Genomic DNA, 22,884 nt, shown 5'->3' with positions numbered 1-22,884 from the left:
TAGACTGGCATACTAATGTTGCCTTTTGTCCAATGTTTGCACTCAAGTAAATAGAACATCAAGAAAAGGCACAAATGATGAGTTGGGATGCATTTCTAATTCAATGTGTTGCACAGCTCCTGTGAATATCTTTTAGATTGCATACTTTCTGAGGCAGGGACTGTCGCCATCTGGGACACAGATGGCGGGGGAGCAGATAATAAGGCAATTGGGGAAAGAGAGGGGACCATCAAGAGCTATGTAGTTACCTAGTATCCAGTAATGATGCATTTTATCAAGTAGTTATGCACTTGGTGAAAATGTCCAGATTGTTTATCTAATCACATAAATTCAGGGTCACTTTTTCTCTCTCTTTTAAAAGTACATGACAACAAAGCAAAGGGACCTCAAATATCAAATATTTCCACTCCCCTACCCTCCGTCTCTCTAAGGGAGGGGTCAGAAGGTGTCAAGTTTATATGTGAGCCACTGCCTAGGTGCAGTAATGACTCGCACTGTATATAAATCCTTTGACTAGCTCAATAGATAGGTGCATTTACTTCAAGAAGTCCTGGCTTGTGGCCCAATCAAAGCCCATTGACGTCAGTGGAAAGATTCCAGCTGACTTCACTGGGCTTTGGATCTGGCCCTTAATGACTAGGTCTAAGACATTCTCAGACATCAGGAGTATCTGTACAAGGCACTGTTCAGCCACTTGTTCACTCACTCCTTGTATGGGCTGGAGGAAGAGCAAGGCGAAACATGGACTTAGACATGTGGGAGTCTTCTCAAGCTGTACATACCTGCCACTGCAGGTCAGAACCAGTCCTGAAAAGGGCCTTTTGTGTAGTGCCGTCATTTATCCCTGCCATAAGACCAGTGACAAGGGTCAATAAAGTCAAAATACTTCTGTGCTCAGGATAGATGCGAATTCTAATAGGAATGGCTGGTGGAAGTTTTAGTCCAAAGGTCAAATTTCAAGAATTTAAGTGGCAAAAGCTTGTTAGAGCTGTCACTATGGCAGTAAAGGGTGCATGTTGGGGACCAAAGATAAGGTCAGTAGCTTTGTTTGAAGCACAGATAAGGTCAATGACTGAAGGTCTGTCAAGCTGCCAGCATTTTTAGAACACATGAAGCATTTTGCAACAAGTTTTCAAGACCTGGGCTTCACTTATTATAAAATTTGTAAAGGATGCTTCATCCCAGAGAAACGAGGCCTCAATTCATTAAAGTTTCTTAGCCCCAAAAATGCATTAACATGGAATTAGTACACTGGCTACTGTTTATAGAAAGTTTCCATAGGTTTTATTTTCTTTTCAGATTTTCTGTACGCCGAACTAGAACTGCTGTGGCCAATTTTCTTGTTTTTCATTATATTTCCCCCAAGTATGTACCACCCAAAAATTGCAGCTGAGTTTGGCCCAAATGATGCAATCCTGAAATAACTAATTATTTAGCACTTAATAACACACATTTTCTCATTTAAATGCGGGTGAAACATTTTTTAAAAAGGAAGAACTGATTAAGGGGGTTGCTAACAAGTGCTGCTCTGAAAGTAAAACAATCTCCTTGGAGGGGAATACAGTATTTATAATGAAGCTCTTACCCATTGATCTGATAATTAACATAAATTAAGGCCCAAAACTGCAAAAAAAGAAAAGTGTGTACTTTAGCAGGAAACTCTGGGGAAGATTATCGTGCCCGGAGTCTTCAGTTGGGATTTAGTAGGAAGTTCTGGAGAGGGTGAATAGTTCTCTTCCCTGTCCCATGTGGCAGCAGTCTTCTTGCATAGGAATTGACCAGAGGTCCACCTAGTCTAATATCCTGTGACCAGCACCAGATGTTTCAGAGGTAGGTGCAAAAAATGTCAATAGGTGTTTTGCTCTCTTCTGTGTACACTCACAAAAGGCCCCATCCATTTGATGAGAAATCAGGTAGGGGTAGATAACAGGTAGTAATAGTAGATGCCTAGTAGGCGGGTACTTAAAATGCATCAGCCCATAATTATAAAGCACAAAATCTAAAGTTTCCCTTTATATTTCTCTTTGCAATAAGGTTATTGTCACTGGAAATTAAATTCTTCATATAACCCTTTACTAAACTAGTATGGTCAGGTCAGCTCCTTCAGAAGACCTTCTTTTGAATTCCATTGTTCTTTCTCAGTCTTTTTTGGCTACATAGTCTGTATCATTATTTCATGCATGACATCTCCCAAGGTTTTCCAAAATAGGTGAAAGAACCTGTGCCGGCTCATCCACTTGCCATCAGAAGCAAGCTCTTATTGTAAAGAATAGAATGCAAATTGAAGTTTACCCTTATTAGGATTAAAAATGTCTCATGGCCAGGCTTCTTCATGCTTACAAAATGTTTACAAAATGAAAGAATTTATTGTTGACTTCCAAAAAGAAAAAGATGTAACATTGTGTACTAAAGGTGCATGAAATAGCAGCATCTTGCTAGTGCTTAGTTTCCTACTGTCCCAAATTTAGAGACCAGGTATATTTTACAATGCAAAATGAATTCATTTCCATTTTAGACAGTGACTATCAATTTTATATTAGGAAGCCAACAGTGCAGTGTCTAGCCAGAACAGTCTTAAAGGAAAGAAGTGAAAGACTCACCTTATGATATCCCAAATTAAATAATTGATTCCTGTGTTAACTATGACGTGGTGTTCGGTGTTGAATAATTATGGTAACCAATAGTTATGGGATGTGTTAATATCTTGATATAAGAAGTGTACTTGGTAACAGTCAGTTATAGAGATTTGCTTTTCATTCATGGAAAAACTGAGCAAGTATCTTGAGTATTGGAAGCGGTTGTATATTTGGTTTCTGCTTCACAGATAAAATTCAGTGTTTGTATAGGATGTGTACTAGTGTCTGGGGACTCCTCATTAAGGCATCTGAACAAGATTCCCACCAGCTGATATGGCTTAATGGAGCGCAGCACTTGTGCCTTAAACACAAGAGAGGCAAGGTGGGTGAGGTAATATCTTTTAGTGGACCAACTTCTGTTGGTGAGAGAAACAAGCTTTCAAGCTTGTCCGGAGAACTCTTCTTCAGGTCTGGGAAACCCACTGTGTCATTGCAAAACACAAGGTGGAACAGATGTTAGCATAAGTTGTTAACATATATTTCAAGGGACCATTCCAGGTGAAGTGGCCCATTAACACCACTCCAATGGTAGAGAGGAAAGGAAGTGGGGGGGGAAAGCAACTGGTTTTAGGGGGTTGTTAGTGGGTTACAGATTGTTGTAGTAAGTCCTTTCTCTCTGCACCTGAGTGAATTCCACCTTAAGGCCTCATTTCTGCATTGTTATCCATGCTAGCATAGCCATCTGCCCACTCAGGTCACTACACCAGATTGGGGCCTACGTAGTCACTTGCTAAGAACCTCCAGATTTACCCTTTTAAATGTAATACTATCATTTTTCTGCTCATTGTATGGTAACTCAGGAGGCTGGTGTTAATATCAAGAGGCTCCTGTGGTGGTTTTCCTGTTTGACAGTTAAGATCAGTGAAAACATTCCCATGGATAACGTGACTTGTCCCTCCCCATAATCACATCCTGGTGAGAGTGGCAGTGGTAATGACCTTCAAACATATGTCCATTGTATGATTGATCTGCCTACCTTGGCATTTATGCCATACTCATCACCATGGTATCTGCACACCTTTGATGACATAACACAAACATAATATTGAGCCCATTACATCCCATAAATAACTGCCTTGCCAGAACAGGCTTAACAACACACTTGGCTGAGACCAATTTTGCCATTCTAATTGTCTTATTTTGTCTCTCTAGACAGCTGCTTGAGCTGGTCTAAATAACACTAATTGTACTGGTGACTTATGGTCTCTTTTGATATCTGTTGAGCACCCTATGGCAACATGTGTGAATTTACATCATGGCTGCAGTACGGAAAGGATTATATCTGCCCACCACCAATAGCTCTCTCTCTCTCTCTCTCTCTCTCTCTCTCTCTCTCTCTCTCTCTCTCACAAACACACTCACTCACTCATATACACACACACACAAACGCACACGTGCTAGGTTACAGAAAGCAGTGGCCCAAGATTTTCAAAAGTGGCAGTGATTTTGAGTGCAAGAAGCTGCTTGTGTGGAACTAGAGACTGGTGAATCTCTGTGGAAATGATGTCTCCAGGGCCTTGCAATATGCAAATTTCCAGCCCTGGTGAGAGTGCGCCTCTGATGATTGGGAGTTTTCATTCACATTGGGCCTTAGAGTCATCTTGGAGAAAACAACTCATCTCCTAGAAGAGGTGCCTGAAGTGTTTCACCTTCTGCTGGCTGCCACACACCTTAGGAGCTAGTGCTAAGAAGCAGAGAACTCTTTCCAGCTCATACTAGCCTCGCTTCCATTTACAGTGACATTCCTGGCTGAGTCTAGCCAGGACGTGGCGAAGGTTTTTGTGTAGTTCCCCTGGTTAGATAGATTGTTTTGTAAGGGCCATGCTGTGAGCCCCTTAACTCGCTGAACAGCATCCCATGTACCAAAGACAGCACCGGACTCCATCACTAAATGGAACATGGGTCGATCCAGTGGGTATGTCTAGGATATAGAAGCCTGTGGGTGAACATCTCCGAGGGATCGTATCCCATCAGTGCCTCCTCCCACAACATCACCTACGGCTGAGCTGCTGGCTCTGCTGCCTTCCCAGTGAATGGAAGGAGTGTGTGTGTGTGTGTGTGTGTGTGTGTGTGTGTGTGTGTGTGCACATGTGCACGCACGCCCTTATGCCCCAATCCCATTCCCCAGGTGGGCAAAGCGGAGCAAGCCCCCACATCCCAACCCCGCTGCTAGGGAATCAGAGTTTCTATTTTATCACCCAGCTCTGAATTCTCTGGTGATGGAGGCCATTAATGAACAAGGTAGACTGCATAGCTCAAAGACTACCCTGTACAGAAAGGACTGTACGAGGCTCAATCTTTTTGGTCGCCGATCTTACTCTTCAGTCACGCTTCAGTTCAGAATAGCAAACCATCAGACACTTGTGGCCAAATACGATTATCTGAACTATAACAAATTTAAGTCATTTATTGAGCACCTGCCAGAGGAACATCATGACCAATTTAAAGCGGTTATACAAGAGGGCCAGCTTCTGGCAAGAACATCGCTCTAGGCCTCTTTGGATGCTGCAGATACATCGGCTCGATCGATATTCACTGCAATGGTCATAAAGAGAGCATCTTGGCTGCAGCTGTTGTGCTTCCCAAGAGAAGTTCAAAGCACCATCAAAGACCTCCCTTTTGATGAGTGCAAGCTCTCTGCAGACTCGACAGATACATCCCTCCACACATTAAAAGACTTGAGAGGCACGCGGCAATCCTTAGGGATTTATACTGCTTTAAATAAGAAGAGATTTAGTAGGTCTCAGATGGCACAAAGAGCATGCCTAGCCCTGTATTCAACTTACTAGGCCATCTAAGCCCCCATGCAAGAGGCCAAGCTACTCTGTAAAGAAACCACCTTCAGCTGCAACCATATCTTCCAGACCCTCCCTGTCCTCCTAGCGACAGTTTTGATGTATTGGGTCAGACTCTCAACCACCCAATCGACATGATTTTAAAGCTGCAACATAATATGCCCCCCCTCCTTTTGGATGATGCCTCTCCCGCTTTCAGGCAACATAGGAGAATATATCATCCGACAATTGGGTTTTGTAAGCCATAACATTTGGATACACTCTCCATTTCAAATCTATTCTTCCTACATGTTCCCCCTCCCCATCCCTCTTCAGGGACTCTTTTCATGATCAATTGCTGTTGCAGGAGGTTACCTCACTTCGATGTTTAGGGGCAATAGAACCAGTTCTTGTACAGCACAGGGAAAGGGATTATATTCAAAGTAGTTCCTGCTTCCCTGGAAGAATGGAGGATGATGCTGACCAGTTTTAGACCTCAAGTTTCTTAACAGATATGCAAAACAGCTGAAATTCAAGATGGTGACCCTTTCAGCAGTAATTCTCTTATTAGAATTAGGAGATTGATTTGCGACTCTCGATCTACGAGACACATACTTTTATATTGCTAGTCACCCTTTACATGAGAAGTTTCTTTAATTTCTAATCAACAACGAGCACTACAAATACGGGGTGTTTCCTTTCGGCCTATCCTCTGTCCCCAGAGTATTCTCAAGGATTCTGGCAGTAGCTGCCGCCCACCTACATTGTTTGAGGATAGTAGTTTTCCCACATCTGGATGATTGGCTGATCGGGGCAAATCATATGAGGAAGTGTTGGTGGCAGTAAAGATGATGTGGTCTCTGTTTGGCAGCCTGGGCCTCCAAATAAAACTCAAAAAATCCATTTTGACTCCCACGCAACATCTAGACTTCATAGAAGCTTCCCTGGATGCAGCGAGAGATAGAGCAATTCCTCCTTCATAGCAGATTTTTCACAGTAACAAATCCCATTTCGAGGATTGAGGGCAGTCCTGGTTTGTGGTATCTGAGTGCCTGGCTGTAGATAAAATTTTTTGATGTGTCTGGGTTGGTTACTGCATCTGTGAAAGTAAGTGTTGTGATCTGTGGGTTTCTCGTGTATAGTTGTCTGTCCAGGACAGTTGATGCTGGTACGGGCGTGTTCTACAGAGAGGTTGGTGGTTGAAGTTGTGGTGGAAATCTGTGAAGGAGCTTAGGTCATCTGTCCAGAGGATGAAAATATCATCAGTATATCTCAGGTACATCATTGGCTTCATACTGCATTTGTCCAGAAATTCTTCTTTAAGGTGGCCCATGAAGAGGCTGGCATACTGTGGAGCCATCCTGGTATCCATGGCTGTTTGGAAAAAGTGTTTGTTGTTGAATGTAAAATTATTATGGGTGAGGATGTTTGGCAATGTGGTCGGGGTGGATATCTGAAGGCTGTGCTTTGGCTTGTAGATATTTGAGGCAGAGAGCAATGCTGTCATTGTAAGGGATGTTGGTATATATGGAGGTGACATTCATGGAAGGATGGTGTTCTAAGAGAGGTTGTTAATGTTGCAGTTTCTGGAGGAAGTCTGTCATGTCCTGGAAGAAGCTGGCCTTTGTGTGGTATGTGGTTGGAGGATGGTTTCTGTAGGTACTGATATTCCTTCAGTAAGAGTGCCATGGCCAGATATGATGGTCTGCCTAGGTTCCCGTTGTTTGTGTATCTTGGAAAGAATTTGGAAGGCCGGTGGGATGGGTTTGTGGGGGATGAGGTTATAGAGTTTCTCTATTGGAGTTGTTCGGGAAGGATTTGATGATATCTTTAAATTCCTGGGTGAACCGTGGTGTGGGTTTTCCTTTGAGTTCTCCATAGTAGGTGGTTCTGGAGAGTATTGGTTGGCCTTGTTAACATAGTCATCACGGTTGAGAACTATGATGTTCTTGATCTGATGGTTTGATCACTATCTGGTGGTTGGATTTCAGGGACTATATCTGTCCGCTCAGTGGTGGAGAGACTGCAATGGGATGTTGTTGAGAATTTCACAATCAATTTTTTCCCTGAAGTAATCAATGTAATGATCAAGTGTGTGGGTTCATCCAATGTGGGGTGTCCAGACAGATGATTCTTTTTTCTTATTACCATCGCTGGGGATGTGGTATTTCTGGATGGTGGTATCATTATTGTGAATTAAATTTTTGAGGTGGAGTCAGCAAAAGAAGTCTTCTCATTTTCCACATGTTGTTGCAGTATCGAGTTCTGTGCTGGGGCAGAAGTTCATTCTCTTGGAGATTACAGATAATTCAGCTGCAGTTGTGGGTAGTCTTGATAAATTGATGATGTCGAGTTGTTGTACACATCCATTTGGTGGGTCCTGGTACTATGGTTTCTCCTGGAGGTGATGTTCTGTGCTTTGTGGAGTTGTTGTGGTTGGTTCTACTTTTTGTTTTTGTATTGGATGGCTTTCGTCAGGGGTTGGTTTTTTTTATATAATTGTTTTGGGTTTCTTGCATGATAACTTTCAAGATCCCTGGGTCCTACACATGTCTATCATAGCATGTTGTGTACGTCATCCAAAACACTAAATGTCTCAATCACTACATGAATGAAACCAGACAATCACTATGCTCTTAAATGATCTCACAGAGGAAAATGATAGCAGACAAAAACACCATATCACTGTTGGACGAACACTTCACAAAACAATCATTCCATATGTGACCTCTCAGTCCTTGTCCTCAAAGGAAACCGGCACCACACTGTCAAAAGGAGAGCCTGGGAGCTTATATTCATAACTTTGCTAGCCACTAAAATCATGGTCTTAATAAAGACAATAGATTTATGGCTTATTACAACAACCTGTAACTCCCTACGTCCCCTTTTCTGTCCTATGACTGCAGAGGTGTTAACTGGCCACTTCACCTTGAAAGGTCTCTTACAATATAAGTTAACTAATTATGCTAAACAACCTCTTCCACCTTATATTTAACTGTGAAATACTGAGTACCTTTCCCATACCTGCAGAAGAGTTCTGTGTAGTTCCAAAACTTGTCACTTTCACCAACAGAAGCTGGTCCAATAAAAGACATTACATCACCTTGTCCTCCCATATATCTCTCACGCGTCATACAAGGATGTGGTGAAGGGTAATTAATGGGTCTGATTCATCACTGTGTTACTCCAACAAAGTTACACTAGTGTAAAATGGGAGAAATGGCAGTGGTGAATCAGGCCCGTTAATTACACTTCACTATCGTCCCATGTGACAAGGGAGAGAGAGATGGGGGCAATTCTACCTGCCAGTGAAACACAGACACGTCTGGGGGAGCACAGCTGTTTGTTTAACATCACTGATCTACCTTACACAACTTATTGAGGACAGGATATGCAGAAGAATGTTGCATCTGCTCAAAACTGCAGGGAAAATGTAATATAATTACTTGAGACTATAACAGGGTTCAAAAAAGAACTAGATAAGTTCATGGAGGATAGGTCCATCAATGGCTATTAGCCAGTATGGGCAGAAGCTGGGAATGGGCGACAGGGGATGGATCACTTGATGATTACCTGTTCTGTTCATTCCCTCTGGGGCACCTGGCGTTGACCATCGTCGGAAGACAGGATACTGGGCTAGATGGACCTTTGGTCTGACCCAGTATGGCCGTTCTTATGTTCTTATGAGATGCAACCTGCATCTCAGATATAGGATACAGGATAACACCCCAACCCAATCTTTAATGGACCAAGTGATCAGAATCTTAATTTTATCCTCATCCCAAAGACAGCATCTCCAGTAGTGCAATGCCCGCTGACACCATTCTAGTTTATTGATTCAGAACTGATTTACAGGATAAAATTTAAATTCTTTCAACTTCATAGCTATCAAGATAGAAGAATTGGACCTTATTCTACTCTCTCTCCCTAGTGTAAACCATAGTAACTCTACTGAAATCATTGGAGTTACACCAGTTTTACATCAGCGTATGAGACAGAAGCGGGCCCAGTATATTTACCCAGTCTTTTCTCTGTGGCTAAAATATCATTTTTATTAGCATAACAAATTGCAGGCCAGATCCTCTGTGGAGCTATTCTGATTTAGACTAGATGAGGTTCTAACTCACTGTTTTTAGTATATTTCAGTTTGTTAAAATTAACAAATCAATAGACAGGGACATTGTTTTACAAATGTAACAATGAAGAGTTGATGAGAGGAAGTTTCTACCGAATCATCAACATCGGCACCCAGGTGCCTTATGAATGTCTCCCATCCAAGTGTCAACCCATTTTGTAATATCAAGCACAGTCACCTACCGACATGGTGCACAGGCCAAGAAAACCAATTGGCACTTATTTTCATTGCTACATTTTTAAATAATTGGTGAGAAACTGTAAACAAGGGCTCTTCCTTCTCCATCCTGTATTCTCATTCTGTTGGATTGTGCCGTGAGTCCATAATGCTGAATTTGTGATATCACCATCATTTCAACAGCAAGAGACTGAGATGTCACAAGCCTTGGATTATGACTTCGCTGCAGGATAAAGGAGAAACTGGGCTGGGAGAGAATAAGCCTCTTATCCAAGCACAAATAGCTGAAATAATAGAAAACGGAATATAGAAAATAACTGTGCATGTAAATTGCTTTTTGCAGAAGTGCTCTCTCTTTGTAAATTTTGCCCCAGGGTGAAAATGTACAAAGGACTAGAAAATATACTTCCAATACAAGAAATAATCCTCCGCTGGCAGAGAAATGGACTAGATGACCTTTTATTATACGTTCCTGGCTCTAACTTAGAAAAGCCCCACTCGGAGTTGTTTGTTTGCAGCTTCTTAGATTTCACTATTGTAAAAAAATAATTATTTCATGGCATTTAGTTTTCTAAAAAATCATACAGATTTTAAAGCAGGAGATTGTAACTTTACAATCTGCCCTGAGAAAGGAGCAGCATGTAGCTACACTACACCAGGAGCAGACCAGACAACAAACTGTGACTAAAAGAGTCCCAATCCCTCTCCAGCTCCCTTTTTGATCTGAGAGCATTTTAGTCTGCTCGTGGAATGTTTTACTCCTCTGCACCTAACTGGCTACTCTAGCTAGCAGGTGGGTAGGAGAAGGGTGGTTCTGCGCCCTTCCTGCCCCCTTCCCACCCACAGAAGGGAATATCAAATGAGTAGACCTTGGTCTCCTGACCACAGCCAGAATCACAATCTGAGCAGGCCAAGTATAGAGCCTTACTCCCACTTACTCACCTGCAGTCGATTAAAGGCTTTGATAATCTAACCCCACGTTTTTTCTTGTTTTGCAGGACAAAGTGATACAGGTAAAATAAAATTTAACGCACGCCAGACTTTTACCATACTCCTGCTAGAAAACCTGCTTACCTGTCTATCTGGAGATTCCTCTTGCATATGGTGGAATCCTCAGTGACCTCATAGCAGCTCTATACCTTTGCTTCTATCCCCCACCCCTTGCAGGAGATGTAATTGGGGTAAATGAGCAATCTGACTAGCTAGCTGCCAGAATGGTCCTATAGGTCTGTGAGCAGCCAGGCATAAATTAGAGCTGCCTTTGCCCTGCTCTAACTTGTGTTCCCAGATTTGATTACCATAAAAGTAGCTTATAGACACCTTTGGCACCATCCCCCGTGTCCTGTCCATGGTATGGTATTGCTACCCTTACTCCTGTGTTGCTGCTGGTGATGGCACTGCATTCAGAGCTGGGAACCCAGCCAGCAGCTGCCGCTTTCCGGCCACCCAGCTCTGAAGGCAGCGCAGAAGTAAGGCTGGCAATATAAAACAAAAACAACAACAACAACAACACCCCCCCCCCGGTCCTTCTGAAAATTCACATTAATGATCTTAAATATGTATCCAAATAATTGCTACTAGCCCTCATATAGCGCTTTTCATCCTAGCTTGAGACACTGCAAAGGGAGCTCATTTTCAGAGCGTGGTGCCCAACACTTTCTGAAAATCAGGCCTCTCTGCACAATGTAGCATAAGGTGAAATGATGGGAATAGGTAAATATGGAGTACTTATAAAGCAGTTCACTCTATTTAAACACTGAACAATATACTTCTGAGGCAATCTCTTCATAAAAGAGAGGGAGAATGATATCTGAGGTTTATTTTTTTGAAAAGCATGAACTGTAAATAGGTCTTTGTGCAAAATGTCAGCTGCATTGCGGAGAAGTAAATGATATTGACTTGATAACCCATGATAAATAATACTAAAAATGAGACCACTTTATGCAGCTGCAGGTGTGTTTGTATACATTTATGCAGCTATGGAAAAGACCCAGAAAAGCAATAATGAATAGACTAACAGCAAACTGAGTTTATTTCAACTAATGACAGTAGTAGTCAGTCAGTAATAAATCATGATCATCCGCAATTTGTCATGTTCCATGCCAAAAGGGAAGTTGATGTTGGACCTCATTCCTTACTGTGTTCCTTGTGTAGTCATTTACACATACAAAGTGGGTGTGAAGGGCTACTAAAATCAGAATGTTTTACACCCACTGTGCACAGGTGCAAGTGGCTGAAAAATGTATAAGACAGCAGGAAATCAAGCCTCCAAGATTTAAAAAGCAGTAACTTGAGGAAGATTGATATTGATTCCAGTTCATCCTTAGTATGCATCCAGCAGATCTTTGAGATTGTGCTGTTTAGAGATCCTCTTACCACAGTGATGGATAGCTCTGTCTTTAGCAACTGTGTCCTAGGACCTACATAATGACTCTCTTGGTAGCTTGCTCACCATTATATTTTCTGTTTCTATGTATATGTGTCCAGATCAATGTACAGCTGATATACAATACATCTAATTGCTTGGTTTTTAATTACCTGATAGGCTACATCTCTTCGAATACCTCCAACTGAGCACAAGAGACAGAGAACTCTACCATTTTAAATGTTGAGTATGACAAAGGAGAACCACACAAACTATATGCATTCTGAACTGAACATGAGTTTACAGAATCCAAAAGCTGACTAGCTACCAAACAATTAGCTTTAATTTCACTTTACTTTGTAGCTTGTTCACACATGTCTTTTAGGTTTCAAGAAAGATAAATATAATTCTTAATGGACATGGGGCATCTGCATTAATGCCAAATGCATTCACTATAATCATTGTGATTACAGTGGGTACTTTGTGAATTAATAATTACAGGACACTTCAGATAAAGTATTACCAGTGTAATTAAGGCCATGCTAGTTTGCAAAATTCCAGCCCGTACATTTTGAGTAATTAAAAAGAGAAAGAGAAACTTCTAGGTATCTGAAAAGTTTTGTGGCAGCATGAATACATTTTTGTATTATTTAATGTATACTAATAAAAATCTCAATTAAAAGTTAATCGGAAAGGAGGAGCTGACTTGTTTTTTGTACAGACCTAAACTGTAGCAGTGTACAAGAATAAACTTCCGTCACAAAAGTCCACTGCACTGGAAAAGGCATTGAAAACTGGCTATGCTGAAAACTCCATGTGAGTTCCAAGGCCCTAGCTGGGGTTGTCAACCCTCCAGGATTGTCCTGGAGTCTCCAGGAATTAAAGATTAATCTTTAATTAAAGATTATGTCATGTGATGAAATCTCCAGGATTTTGTCCAACCAAAGTTGGCAACCCTAACCCTAGCATATATTTCATTCATTGGTTGGTTGTTTAGGTAGCAATCAAGGGGATACCAGACTGTTTCTTAACATTTTATTTTGGATAAATGTCTTTTAACTTTAGATTTAGTCACAGCAACTGTCACAGTAGCAGAGCTACCTGCATCTCTGCCTGTTTTCTGAGTGCATCCACTTTAGGTGTTCAGCCTCTAGTCCTTACCTGTCTGGGGTGGAATCATGTGATTCTTCCACTCTTAGGCTTTGTCTACACTACCTCATTTACAGCGGTGCAGCTGCACCGATGCAATTTGCACTGGTGAAGATGCTCTAAGCCAACTGGAAAGAGCTCTCCCGTTGGCTTAATAACGCCTGCCTCTGCAAGAGGCGGTAGCTATGTTGGTGGGAGAAGCTCTCCTGCCTGCATGGCATTGTCCACACCGGCACGTAGGTCTGTATAACTTACGTCGCTCAGGGGTGTGGATTATTCACACCCCTGAGCAACATAAGTTATACTGAAGTAATTTGTAATGTAGACATAGCCTTAGGCCAATGACCCAAGAACGCTGCCCCATGTTGAACCAGCCACTTATCACCCTGCAGGTACAACTGAGTTTTAGGCACCTACTTTTTTCCCCTTGAGGAACTTGCAACCAACAGCCTCTTTAAAATAAAATGGTTTTATTTAGTGGTTGGAACAAAGCATTAGAGAAAAAAGGAGTTTAAAATCAAAAACAACTGAGACACATTTAATCTAATCTTATGCTTCACTACAAACTAAATTAGATAGAGCTGAAGTTACAGGAACAGAATAGAACAAATTAATATTCTCCTAATCAGCCCAGATCTTCCTGTGTGTATGTGGGAGTTTCAGTCTGGCTCTCTCCCTGTTCAAATTGTTTTTCTCTGGTCAGCAGGAGCATCCGTTAGGGCCTATCCAGGAGGATGTCCCATGACAGCTGCTCCACTGTTTGGCCAATTATACCCATTCAGTCTCAATGGGTTTAAATCACGGGCCTAATGGCTGTATCTCTCCTGTGGCTGAGCATGTTGGAACTGTCTGATCCCCTTTATTAGTCTAACACGCCATCTTAGAAGTCAATTGCATTTTGGTTACAGACCAAAATAGGCATTTAATGCAGCCACTTATGGCCCTATATTGTCACAGTTACGTACCTAGCATCAGAAGAAAGGACTTGTAAGTAATAGAAATTCAGATTCTCTGACTAGCTGTTTTGAAGGTGACTCAAACTTTGAAAAGTTGCCCAACCTTTAGGCATCTTGGGCCTGATTTTCAGAGGTGCTGAGCAGGGCAGCTCCCAGTAATGGCAGCTGAATTGTGAATGCTCAGCACCTCTGAGATTCAGGCCTAAGGTGTTTCAGTCAGACACCCAAAACCACAAGCAGCCCAAATCAGAGGCCACTTTAGAAAGTGTTGAACTTGGTATCTTATGATTTTATGGATCTGTAGGGTTGTTAGTTTGGTGCTTAGCCTGTGTCGATTGCATATCAAATGTTTCTCAAATGTTAAAGTTTTTATCACCATCTAATTTGCACTATATTCTATATTTTAAATGTAGAGCTATAGCACATGATGAATGAACTTTAGATTAGGTTTGGCCTTTTCCACCCTTAAAGTCCTAAGTGAAGAGAGAGCATCCCAAATGCATGACCAGTGTATATTTGCTTCTGCTACATGGCATCAGAAATCCTTAAAAGTAAAGGAAAGTGTATTTATTTCAGTCTAAAACCGTTAAAACCAATGCAGAGACTTGAAAGTGTTTCCAAATTTATTGCCATCACTAAGTGCCATGAACATTTATGTCACTCAAGTATCGGAGGGGTAGCCGTGTTAGTCTGGATCTGTAAAAGCAGCAAAGAGTCCTGTGGCACCTTATAGACTAACAGACGTATTGGAGCATGAGCTTTCGTGGGTGAATACCCACTTCGTCGGATGCATGTCATGCTTGACAACATGACTAGTATTCCAGCTTTAAGAAGGAGACTAAGTGTATGGCTAAATGGTTTCTGGTAAGAAGCTACTTAGCTGTAATAGAATACTGTAAGAAAAATGCTTCCAGGGCTTCCTTGATTTCTATTCAGCTTTACATTGTTATTTATATTTATATGGGTGAATACCCACTTCGTCGGATGCATGTCATGCATCCGACGAAGTGAGTATTCACCCATGAAAGCTCATGCTCCAATACGTCTGTTAGTCTATAAGGTGCCACAGGACTCTTTGCTGCATTTATGTCACTGTATACTATGAAATATAAATAACAATGTAAAGCTGAATAGAAATCAAGGAAGCCCTGGAAGCATTTTTCTTACAGTATTCTATTACAGCTAAGTAGCTTCTTACCAGAAACCATTTAGCCGTACACTTAGTCTCCTTCTTAAAGCTGGAATACTAGTCATGTTGTCAAGCATATTTTATAGTAATACTTGAGGATATTTTCAACTATGTCTCTTTATGAAAATTATCCCTCTCTTCTGTTTTTGAGTTTTGTTTTCTGCTTTTAAACTTTTTGGAGGATCAGGACATGTTACTGTCTATGCTGAACTTTTGTTCCTGAAAAATATTTTTTTTGAAAAGTCTACGGGCTTCTGATTCTCTTCTTACATAGCATTGTAAATCAGGAGGAACTCCATGGATGTGAATGGAGTTTCATTGCTGTAAGTGAGATCCGAATGAAACCCTATAGTTTCCAAGCCTAGGTATTAAGTTTCAAAATGATAGTACCATTGATTTTCTTTTGACTCTAATTAATTTCAGGTGCTCAACCTGTTCCTTGCCTTGCTACTGAGTTCTTTTTGTGCTGACAACCTTTCAGCACCGGATGAAGATGGAGAGATGAACAATCTACAGCTCGCTTTTGCTCGGATCAACAGGGGGCTTCAGTATGTGAAAAACACAACATGGGATTTCTGTTGTAATTTACTTAGGCATCCGAAGACGACAGCTGAAAAGAAGGCAATGATTAAACTTGCTGCCCAGAACACAGGTGTCCTTCACAACTATGTGAATAGCCATACCACTGCAGAGATTGGTAAAGATGTGGAGAACCACAAAGAGAACCATGTTGATGATGGGACTGACAAAAATGGGCAGAAACTCCCAGTGATTAGTGACAATGATGATTTTCTGACCAACCCTGACCTGTCCATCTGTGTTCCCATTGCTGTGGGGGAGTCTGATATTGAAGATCAAGAAGATGATGAGGAGCAGAGCACATTCACAGAAATGGAACAGGTAGGGAGCCAAAATGTTTGTTCGATAGCAGTAATTTATTGAGAGGACATCCATTTCCACGTCCAACTCTACATCCATGGCTCATAATGCAAACATTTAAGACCAAATCCTGCTTTGGATATGTACTTGCCACTCTCATTAACTTCAGTAGAAGTTACATGTGCATATCCAAGGGCAAAATTCAGCCTTTAACAAAGGGACGTCTCCTATCATTGTATGCTTTTGCTATGTCTAAATGAATTATATTAACAAGAGTAACTAAATTCCCTCCCACATCCAGCCCCAGTTCTCCTTTAGTTCAAATCACAAGAGAGGGCCCTTAGGTTCTCTGACAATTTAAAATGAAAGGTTCCATACATCGGGAGGGGAAAGTGGCTTGATTTGGTTTATGAAGCAGAACTTCAGCCCCAAGTAGTTCTGTTTAAAGGGTCTGAACCATGCAAATGCTGATGTGACCATGTGTAGGAGCACGTAGTGGCTGATTTAGGAAGCATGTTTTCGAGAAAGGCAAAAAAACAAGTTAGTAACATGCCTTAGTTTGACACTGTAAACGTACTTATTCTACAGAGCACTCAATAGAGCTGGTTGGAAAATTCTGAATGTTTTGAAATTTTGATGAAAAACAGAGAAAAATAATTCACAACAAATCTTCTTCCCCCCCTTTTTGAACCGCTCTACCTCTCCATTTCATGGATCAGAGTTAATCAGAGTGCAACCAAAGCCATTAGTTCTGATCCAGCACCCATTGAGGTAAATGGAAACCCATGGACTTCAGTGGTCCCTTTGCATCAAGATGAAGTTCTTTTGGGTCTCAGAGATGTAAGGAAGAATGTTCAAATACTAGCACTATTCTTAGGGATGTGTTATGTGAAGAAAATATAACCAAATAACCATGTAGAGAGTCACAAATAGATAAATGTTAACCTCTAATGCTTCACTATGGGAAAGCTTATTACACGCTGTCACCAGCCAGTATTGCCATATTGATTGATGAACTGATAAAAGAGAAGATGGAGAACTAGAACTCTAAATGTTATCAAGCCATGTCATCCAAATAGACACCAGGATAATGAAATATGCAGTCAGAAAATATTTGGCAATATCTTTAAAAGGTTGTTTTTCTTTTACTTTATTTAAGGGACGTGTATTAAAATCTTCAGTTTCAGTGAAGGTGGCATGGAAAGTAAAGTAAATTAAATCTAAACCTGAGTGTGACTATTTGTTGTTTTGGCTTTGTGCATTTTGGCTGTATTCTTAACAGTAGGTGTGTTGTTTAAGCTCTGATAGGTCCTGTCAGTTGCTCCCTAGTTGTAGCTAAAAGAAGGCAAGTAAGCATACATAAAACAAATGTGTGGTAGTTGCTAAATAGAATGATTGCTACTGACAATGTTTGTGTTCTCTTTGAAATCTCTTCCCCCTCCCCCATAATAGTTGAATACGGGCAGAGTACCTTGTAAGGTAAACCCTAAATACAGTGGCTTAGAGTATGGTGGCTTTGTTATTATTGTTTAATCTGACATTACTGATTGGCTAAAATTCATATTATTTTTCTGGAGATAGAATCTATTTCTAGCTGAGATTTAAAAAAAAAGTTTCTTGTCTTTGTACATCAGTTCAAGACGGGGGTTTGTAGTACATCGTTAAATACTCTTGTTTGCTTATCAGATGAACAAAAAAGCATATGTTCATTGACCCTTCACCTAGAAATATATCTAGTACTATATGCCATGCTTTTCAAGCTAATAAATAATAGTGGGTATAGTCACAACTTAAAATATAGTCTCTTCTCATTGGAGCTTGCTGAAGTTTCACAACAGGATCTGAGGAAAAAGTACAAAAACATTAATTTCCAGTATAGTAAGACTACTGCACTGCATTTTTACACATTCATGTAGTTATTGACCTCTCTCGTATAGGTAGGTACTAGCTCATTTCATGTTATTGTAGCAAGAAAATGTAGAATCAGAATTTTACTGATGCGTATTAGAGCTGGTTGGAAAATGGAATTTCCATCCTGCAGGAAATTTTACTACATGCCCAAAAGCCAGAATACCACAATCGAGGAAGAAGGCCATTTTGGTTAAAAAAAAAAAAAAAAAAAAAAGGGACCTGCTTTAGAGGGGACCTTACAGCAGCTATAATAAATATATATATAATAAAAAAGAAAGGAGAAGTTGATAGTAATGAATATAAATCAGAAGTTAGGAATTGCAGAAAATTGATAAGGGAACCCAAGGGACACAAGTAGAAATCTATGCCTAGTTGAGTTAAGGACAATAAAAAGGAGTTTTTTTAAATATATTGGGAACAAAAAGTATCCTGACAATGGTATTGGTCCATTACTAGATAGAAATGGTAGAATTATCAGTAATAATGCAGAAAAGGCTGAAATGTTCAATAAATATTTCTGTTATTTATTTGGGAAAAAATAGATGATATAGTCTCGTCAAATGGCAATGATAACATTCTTTGCATTCCACTAGTATCTCTAGAGAACATTAAACAGAAACTACTACTGTTAGACATTTTTAAATCAGTAGGTCCCAATAACTTGCATCCAAGAATTTTAAAAGAGCTGGCTGAGGAGCTCACTGGACCATTAATGTTAATTTTCAGTTAGTTTTGGAGCACTGAGGAAGTTCCAGAAGACTGGAAGAAAGCCAATGTACTGATTTTTTTAAAGGGTAACTGAAATGACCTTGGTAACTATAGGCCTGTCAGCCTGACATTGATCCTGGGAAAGATAATGGAGCAGCTGATATGGGACCCAATTAATAAAGAATTAAAGGGGGGTAATGTAATTAATGCTAATCAACATGGGTTTATGGAAAATAGATCCTGTCAAACTAACTTGATATCTTTTTTTTTATGAGATTACAAGTTTGGTTGATAAAGATAAAAGTATTGCCATAATATACTTAGACTTCTGTAAACTAGTACAATATAAATTTAACATGGCACACATTAAATGGGTAAAAACTGGCTAACCGATAGGTTTCAATAGAATTGAAAAGGCGGAATTGTTATTAAGCAGGTGTGTTTCTAGTGGGGTCCCTCAAGAATTGGTTCTTGGCCCTATGCTATTTAATATTTTTATCAGTGTGCTTGAAGATAACTTATGTTTTTCTAAAAGATCTGCTCTAGGAATAGAGGGAAGGTCTCTGGCCTGTGTTATACAGGAGGTCAGACTAGATGATTACAATGGACCCTTCTGGCCTTGGAATCTATTAATCCATGACACATTTTGTTTTGATAATGTTAAAATGTTTCATGTCAAAGCATTATAATATTATATATGATATATTATATTAAATATGTACATAACAACAATAATATAATATAAAAGTCTAAGCAAAACAAGAAAGTCAAAATACTCTATTTTGAAATATCCTATTTTGATTTCAAACTGTTTCAGATTTTTTCAGATAAAAATGTCAATGAAATTGGCACATTGCTGGAAAACATTTTGATTTTGACAAAATGACCTTTTCCAATGGAAAACTGTTCCTTCTATATTTTGTTGACCACTCTAATACTTATATTCTGTAATGGTATACCAAGTGTTTGTATAATTCCTCAATGATCTGATGTTGTTCAGAGGTTTGCATAGATTCATAGTATACAGATAGGTTGACAGTTTTGCAACCTGAAATGTAATTCAAATTATTTTTCAAGACTAGTGTCCACATTACAATAAATGGGATTGGAAGAAGTCAGGAAAGAAATTAGTTAACTTTCTCTACAATAGATACACTGCTTTGAGTCATGATAGAATAGGTAACTACTCTTCTCCTTTGTAAAGTCTAGTAACATAAAAGAAAAGAGCTCAACAGTAGAACTGTAGATAACTATCTGTGTTTATTTGGTAATCTTTCCATTTGATCTTGCTAATTTGGGGCAAAATTCTCATGAGTCCAGAGAGCCACCATGAAGCCTAGGCACTGCGTAAGCCCTAAATTTCACTATTGGTCAAGGATAAAATTCTGGCATTTCCTGCTAGGGTGACCAGCTGTCCCGATTTTATAGGGACAGTCCTGATTTTGGGGTCCTTTTCTTATACAGGCTCCTATTACCCCCCCACCTTCTGTTCCGATTTTTCACATTTGCTGTCTGGTCACCCTATTTCCTGCCTGTGAACATAATTTTTTTATTGGAAAAAATCAAACTCTACCTTAGGACAATATGCAAAAATATTCACATATTTCCTGTTATCCCAGTTTTTTTTAAGTTTTACAGAAAAATTGTGCAAGTTTGTGGAGAAATGAGCTTTTGATGATGATTTGGCAGGTTTTTGGGATGTCATAGAATCATAGACGATTAGGGTTGGAAGAGACCTTAGGAGGTCATCTAGTCCAACCCCCTGCTCAAATCAGGACCAACACCAACTAAATCATCCCAGCCAGGGCTTTGTCAAGCCAGGCCTTAAAAACCTCTAAGGATGGCAATTCTACGACCTCCCTAGTCACCCATTCCAGTGCTTCACCACCCTCCTAGTGAAATAGTTTTTCCTAATATCCAACCTAGACCTCCCCCACTGCAACTTGAGACCATTGCTCCTTGTTCTCTCATCTGCCACCACTGAGAACAACCTAGCTCCATCCTTTTTGGAACCACTCTTCAAGTAGTTGAAGGCTGCTATCAAATCTCCCCTCACTCTTCTCTTCTGCAGACTAAATAAGCCCAGTTCCCTCAGCCTCTCCTCATAAGGCATGTGCCCCAACCCCCTAATCATTTTCATTGCCCTCTGCTGCACTCTCTCCAATTTATCCACATCCTTTCTGTAGTGGGGGGCCCAAAACTGGACTCAATACTCCAGGTGTGACCTCACCATTGTCGAATAGAGGAGAATAATCACTTCCCTCGATCTGCTGGCAACGTTCCTACTAATGCAGCCCAATATGCCATTAGCCTTCTTGGCAACAAGGGCACACTGTTGACTCATATCCAGCTTCTTGTCCACTGTAATCCCCAGGTCCTTTTCTGCAGAACTGCCGCTTAGCTAGTCAGTCCCCAGCCTGTAGCAGTGCATGGGATTCTTCTGTCCTAAGTGCAGGACTCTGCACTTGTCCTTGTTAAACCTCATCAGATTTCTTTTGGCCCAATCTTCCAATTTGTCTAGGTCACTCTGGACCCTATCCCTACCCTTCAGCATATCTACCTCTCACCCCAGCTTGGTCTCATCTGCAAACGTGCTGAAGGTGCAATCCATCCCATCATCCAGATCATTAATGAAGATGTTGAATAAAACCGGCCCCAGGACCGACCCCTGGGACACCCCACTTGATACTGGCAGCCAACTAGATATCGAGCCGTTGATCACTACCCGTTGAGCCCCACAATCTAGCCAGCTTTTTATCCCCCCTGTAGTCCATTCATCCAATCCATACTTCTTTAAGTTGCTGGCAAGAATACTGTGATAGACTGTATCAAAAGCTTTGCAAAGGCAAGGTGTATCATGTCCACTGCTTTCCCCATATCCACAGAGCCAGTTATCTCATCATAGAAGGCAATCAGGTTGGTCAGGCATGATTTGCCCTTGGTGAATCCATGTTGAGTGTTCCTGATCACCTTCCTCTCCTCCAAGTGCTTCAAAATGGATTCCTTGAGGACCTGCTCCATGATTTTTCCAGGGACTGAGGTGAGGCTGACTGGTCTGTAGTTCCCCGGATTCTCCTTCTTTCCTTTTTTAGAGATGGGCACTGTATTTGCCTTTTTCCAGTCATCCGGGACCTCCCCCGATCGCCACGAGTTTTCAGAGATAATGGCCAATGGCTCTGCAATCACATCAGCCAACTCCCTCAGCACCTTTGGATGCATTGCATCCGGCCCCATGGACTTGTGTATGTCCAGCTTTTCTAAATAGTCCTTAACCTGTTCTTTCACCACTGAGGGCTGCTCACCTCCTCCCCATACTGTGCTGCCCAGTGCAATAGTCTGGGAGCTGACCTTGTCTGTGAAGACGGAGGCAAAAAAAGCATTGAGTACTTCAGATTTTTCCACATCCTCTGTCACTAAGTTGCCTCCCCCATTCAGTAAGGGTCCCACAAATTCCCTGACCTTCTTGTTGCTAGCATACATGTAGAAACCCTTCTTGTTACCCTTCACATCCGTTGCTAGCTGCAACTCCAATTGTGCTTTGGCCTTCCTGATTATACCCCTCCATGCTTGAGCAATATTTTTATACTCCTCCCTAGTCTTCTGTCCAAGTTTCCACTTCTTGTAAGCTTCCTTTTTGTGTTTAAGCTCACCAAAAATGTCTTGGTTAATCCAAGCTGGTCGCCTGCCATATTTGCTATTCTTTCTGCACATCGGGATGGTTTGTTCCTGTGCCCTCAATAAGGCTTCTTTAAAATACAGCCAGCAGTCCTGGACTCCTTTCCCCCTCATATTAGCCTCATATGGCGCAAGACAGTGGAGAAGCAGGCGCCTTTTTGGTTTTGACAGTGCCTGTTCCAGCCCCGTATGCTGTGTTAACCACAAAAAATATCTTGTTCACAACACAGGTTACTGAAGAGGAAATGGTATGACTTGGAGTTTAGTATTCAAGCCTCATTCACTGGATTGAGAGTACCAGGCATTATAACTGTGATAACTTCATTTTTC

The 22,884-nt window shown here is 40.9% G+C and overlaps 1 protein-coding gene across 6 annotated transcripts in view; it reads left to right on the top strand.

The window, feature by feature from the left end:
• The window catches only part of LOC135873573 (sodium channel protein type 5 subunit alpha-like), a 262,049-nt gene that overhangs the window by 128,144 nt on the left and 111,021 nt on the right, over positions 1-22,884 (top strand). For 5 of the 6 annotated variants that reach the window (XM_065398188.1, XM_065398186.1, XM_065398185.1 and 2 more), the window contains one exon: positions 15,805-16,281. In XM_065398188.1, coding sequence (XP_065254260.1) covers positions 15,805-16,281 — 477 coding nt within the window. Of the gene's footprint in view, positions 1-15,804; positions 16,297-22,884 lie in introns of all 6 variants that reach the window. The other variant, XM_065398187.1, reaches the window with a different exon arrangement.

This window comes from Emys orbicularis, chromosome 2, assembly GCF_028017835.1.
Source record: "Emys orbicularis isolate rEmyOrb1 chromosome 2, rEmyOrb1.hap1, whole genome shotgun sequence".
NCBI lineage: Eukaryota > Metazoa > Chordata > Testudines > Emydidae > Emys > Emys orbicularis.
The sequence above is the reverse complement of the archived record's forward strand: the minus strand, read 5'-3'. Positions and strand labels throughout refer to the sequence as shown.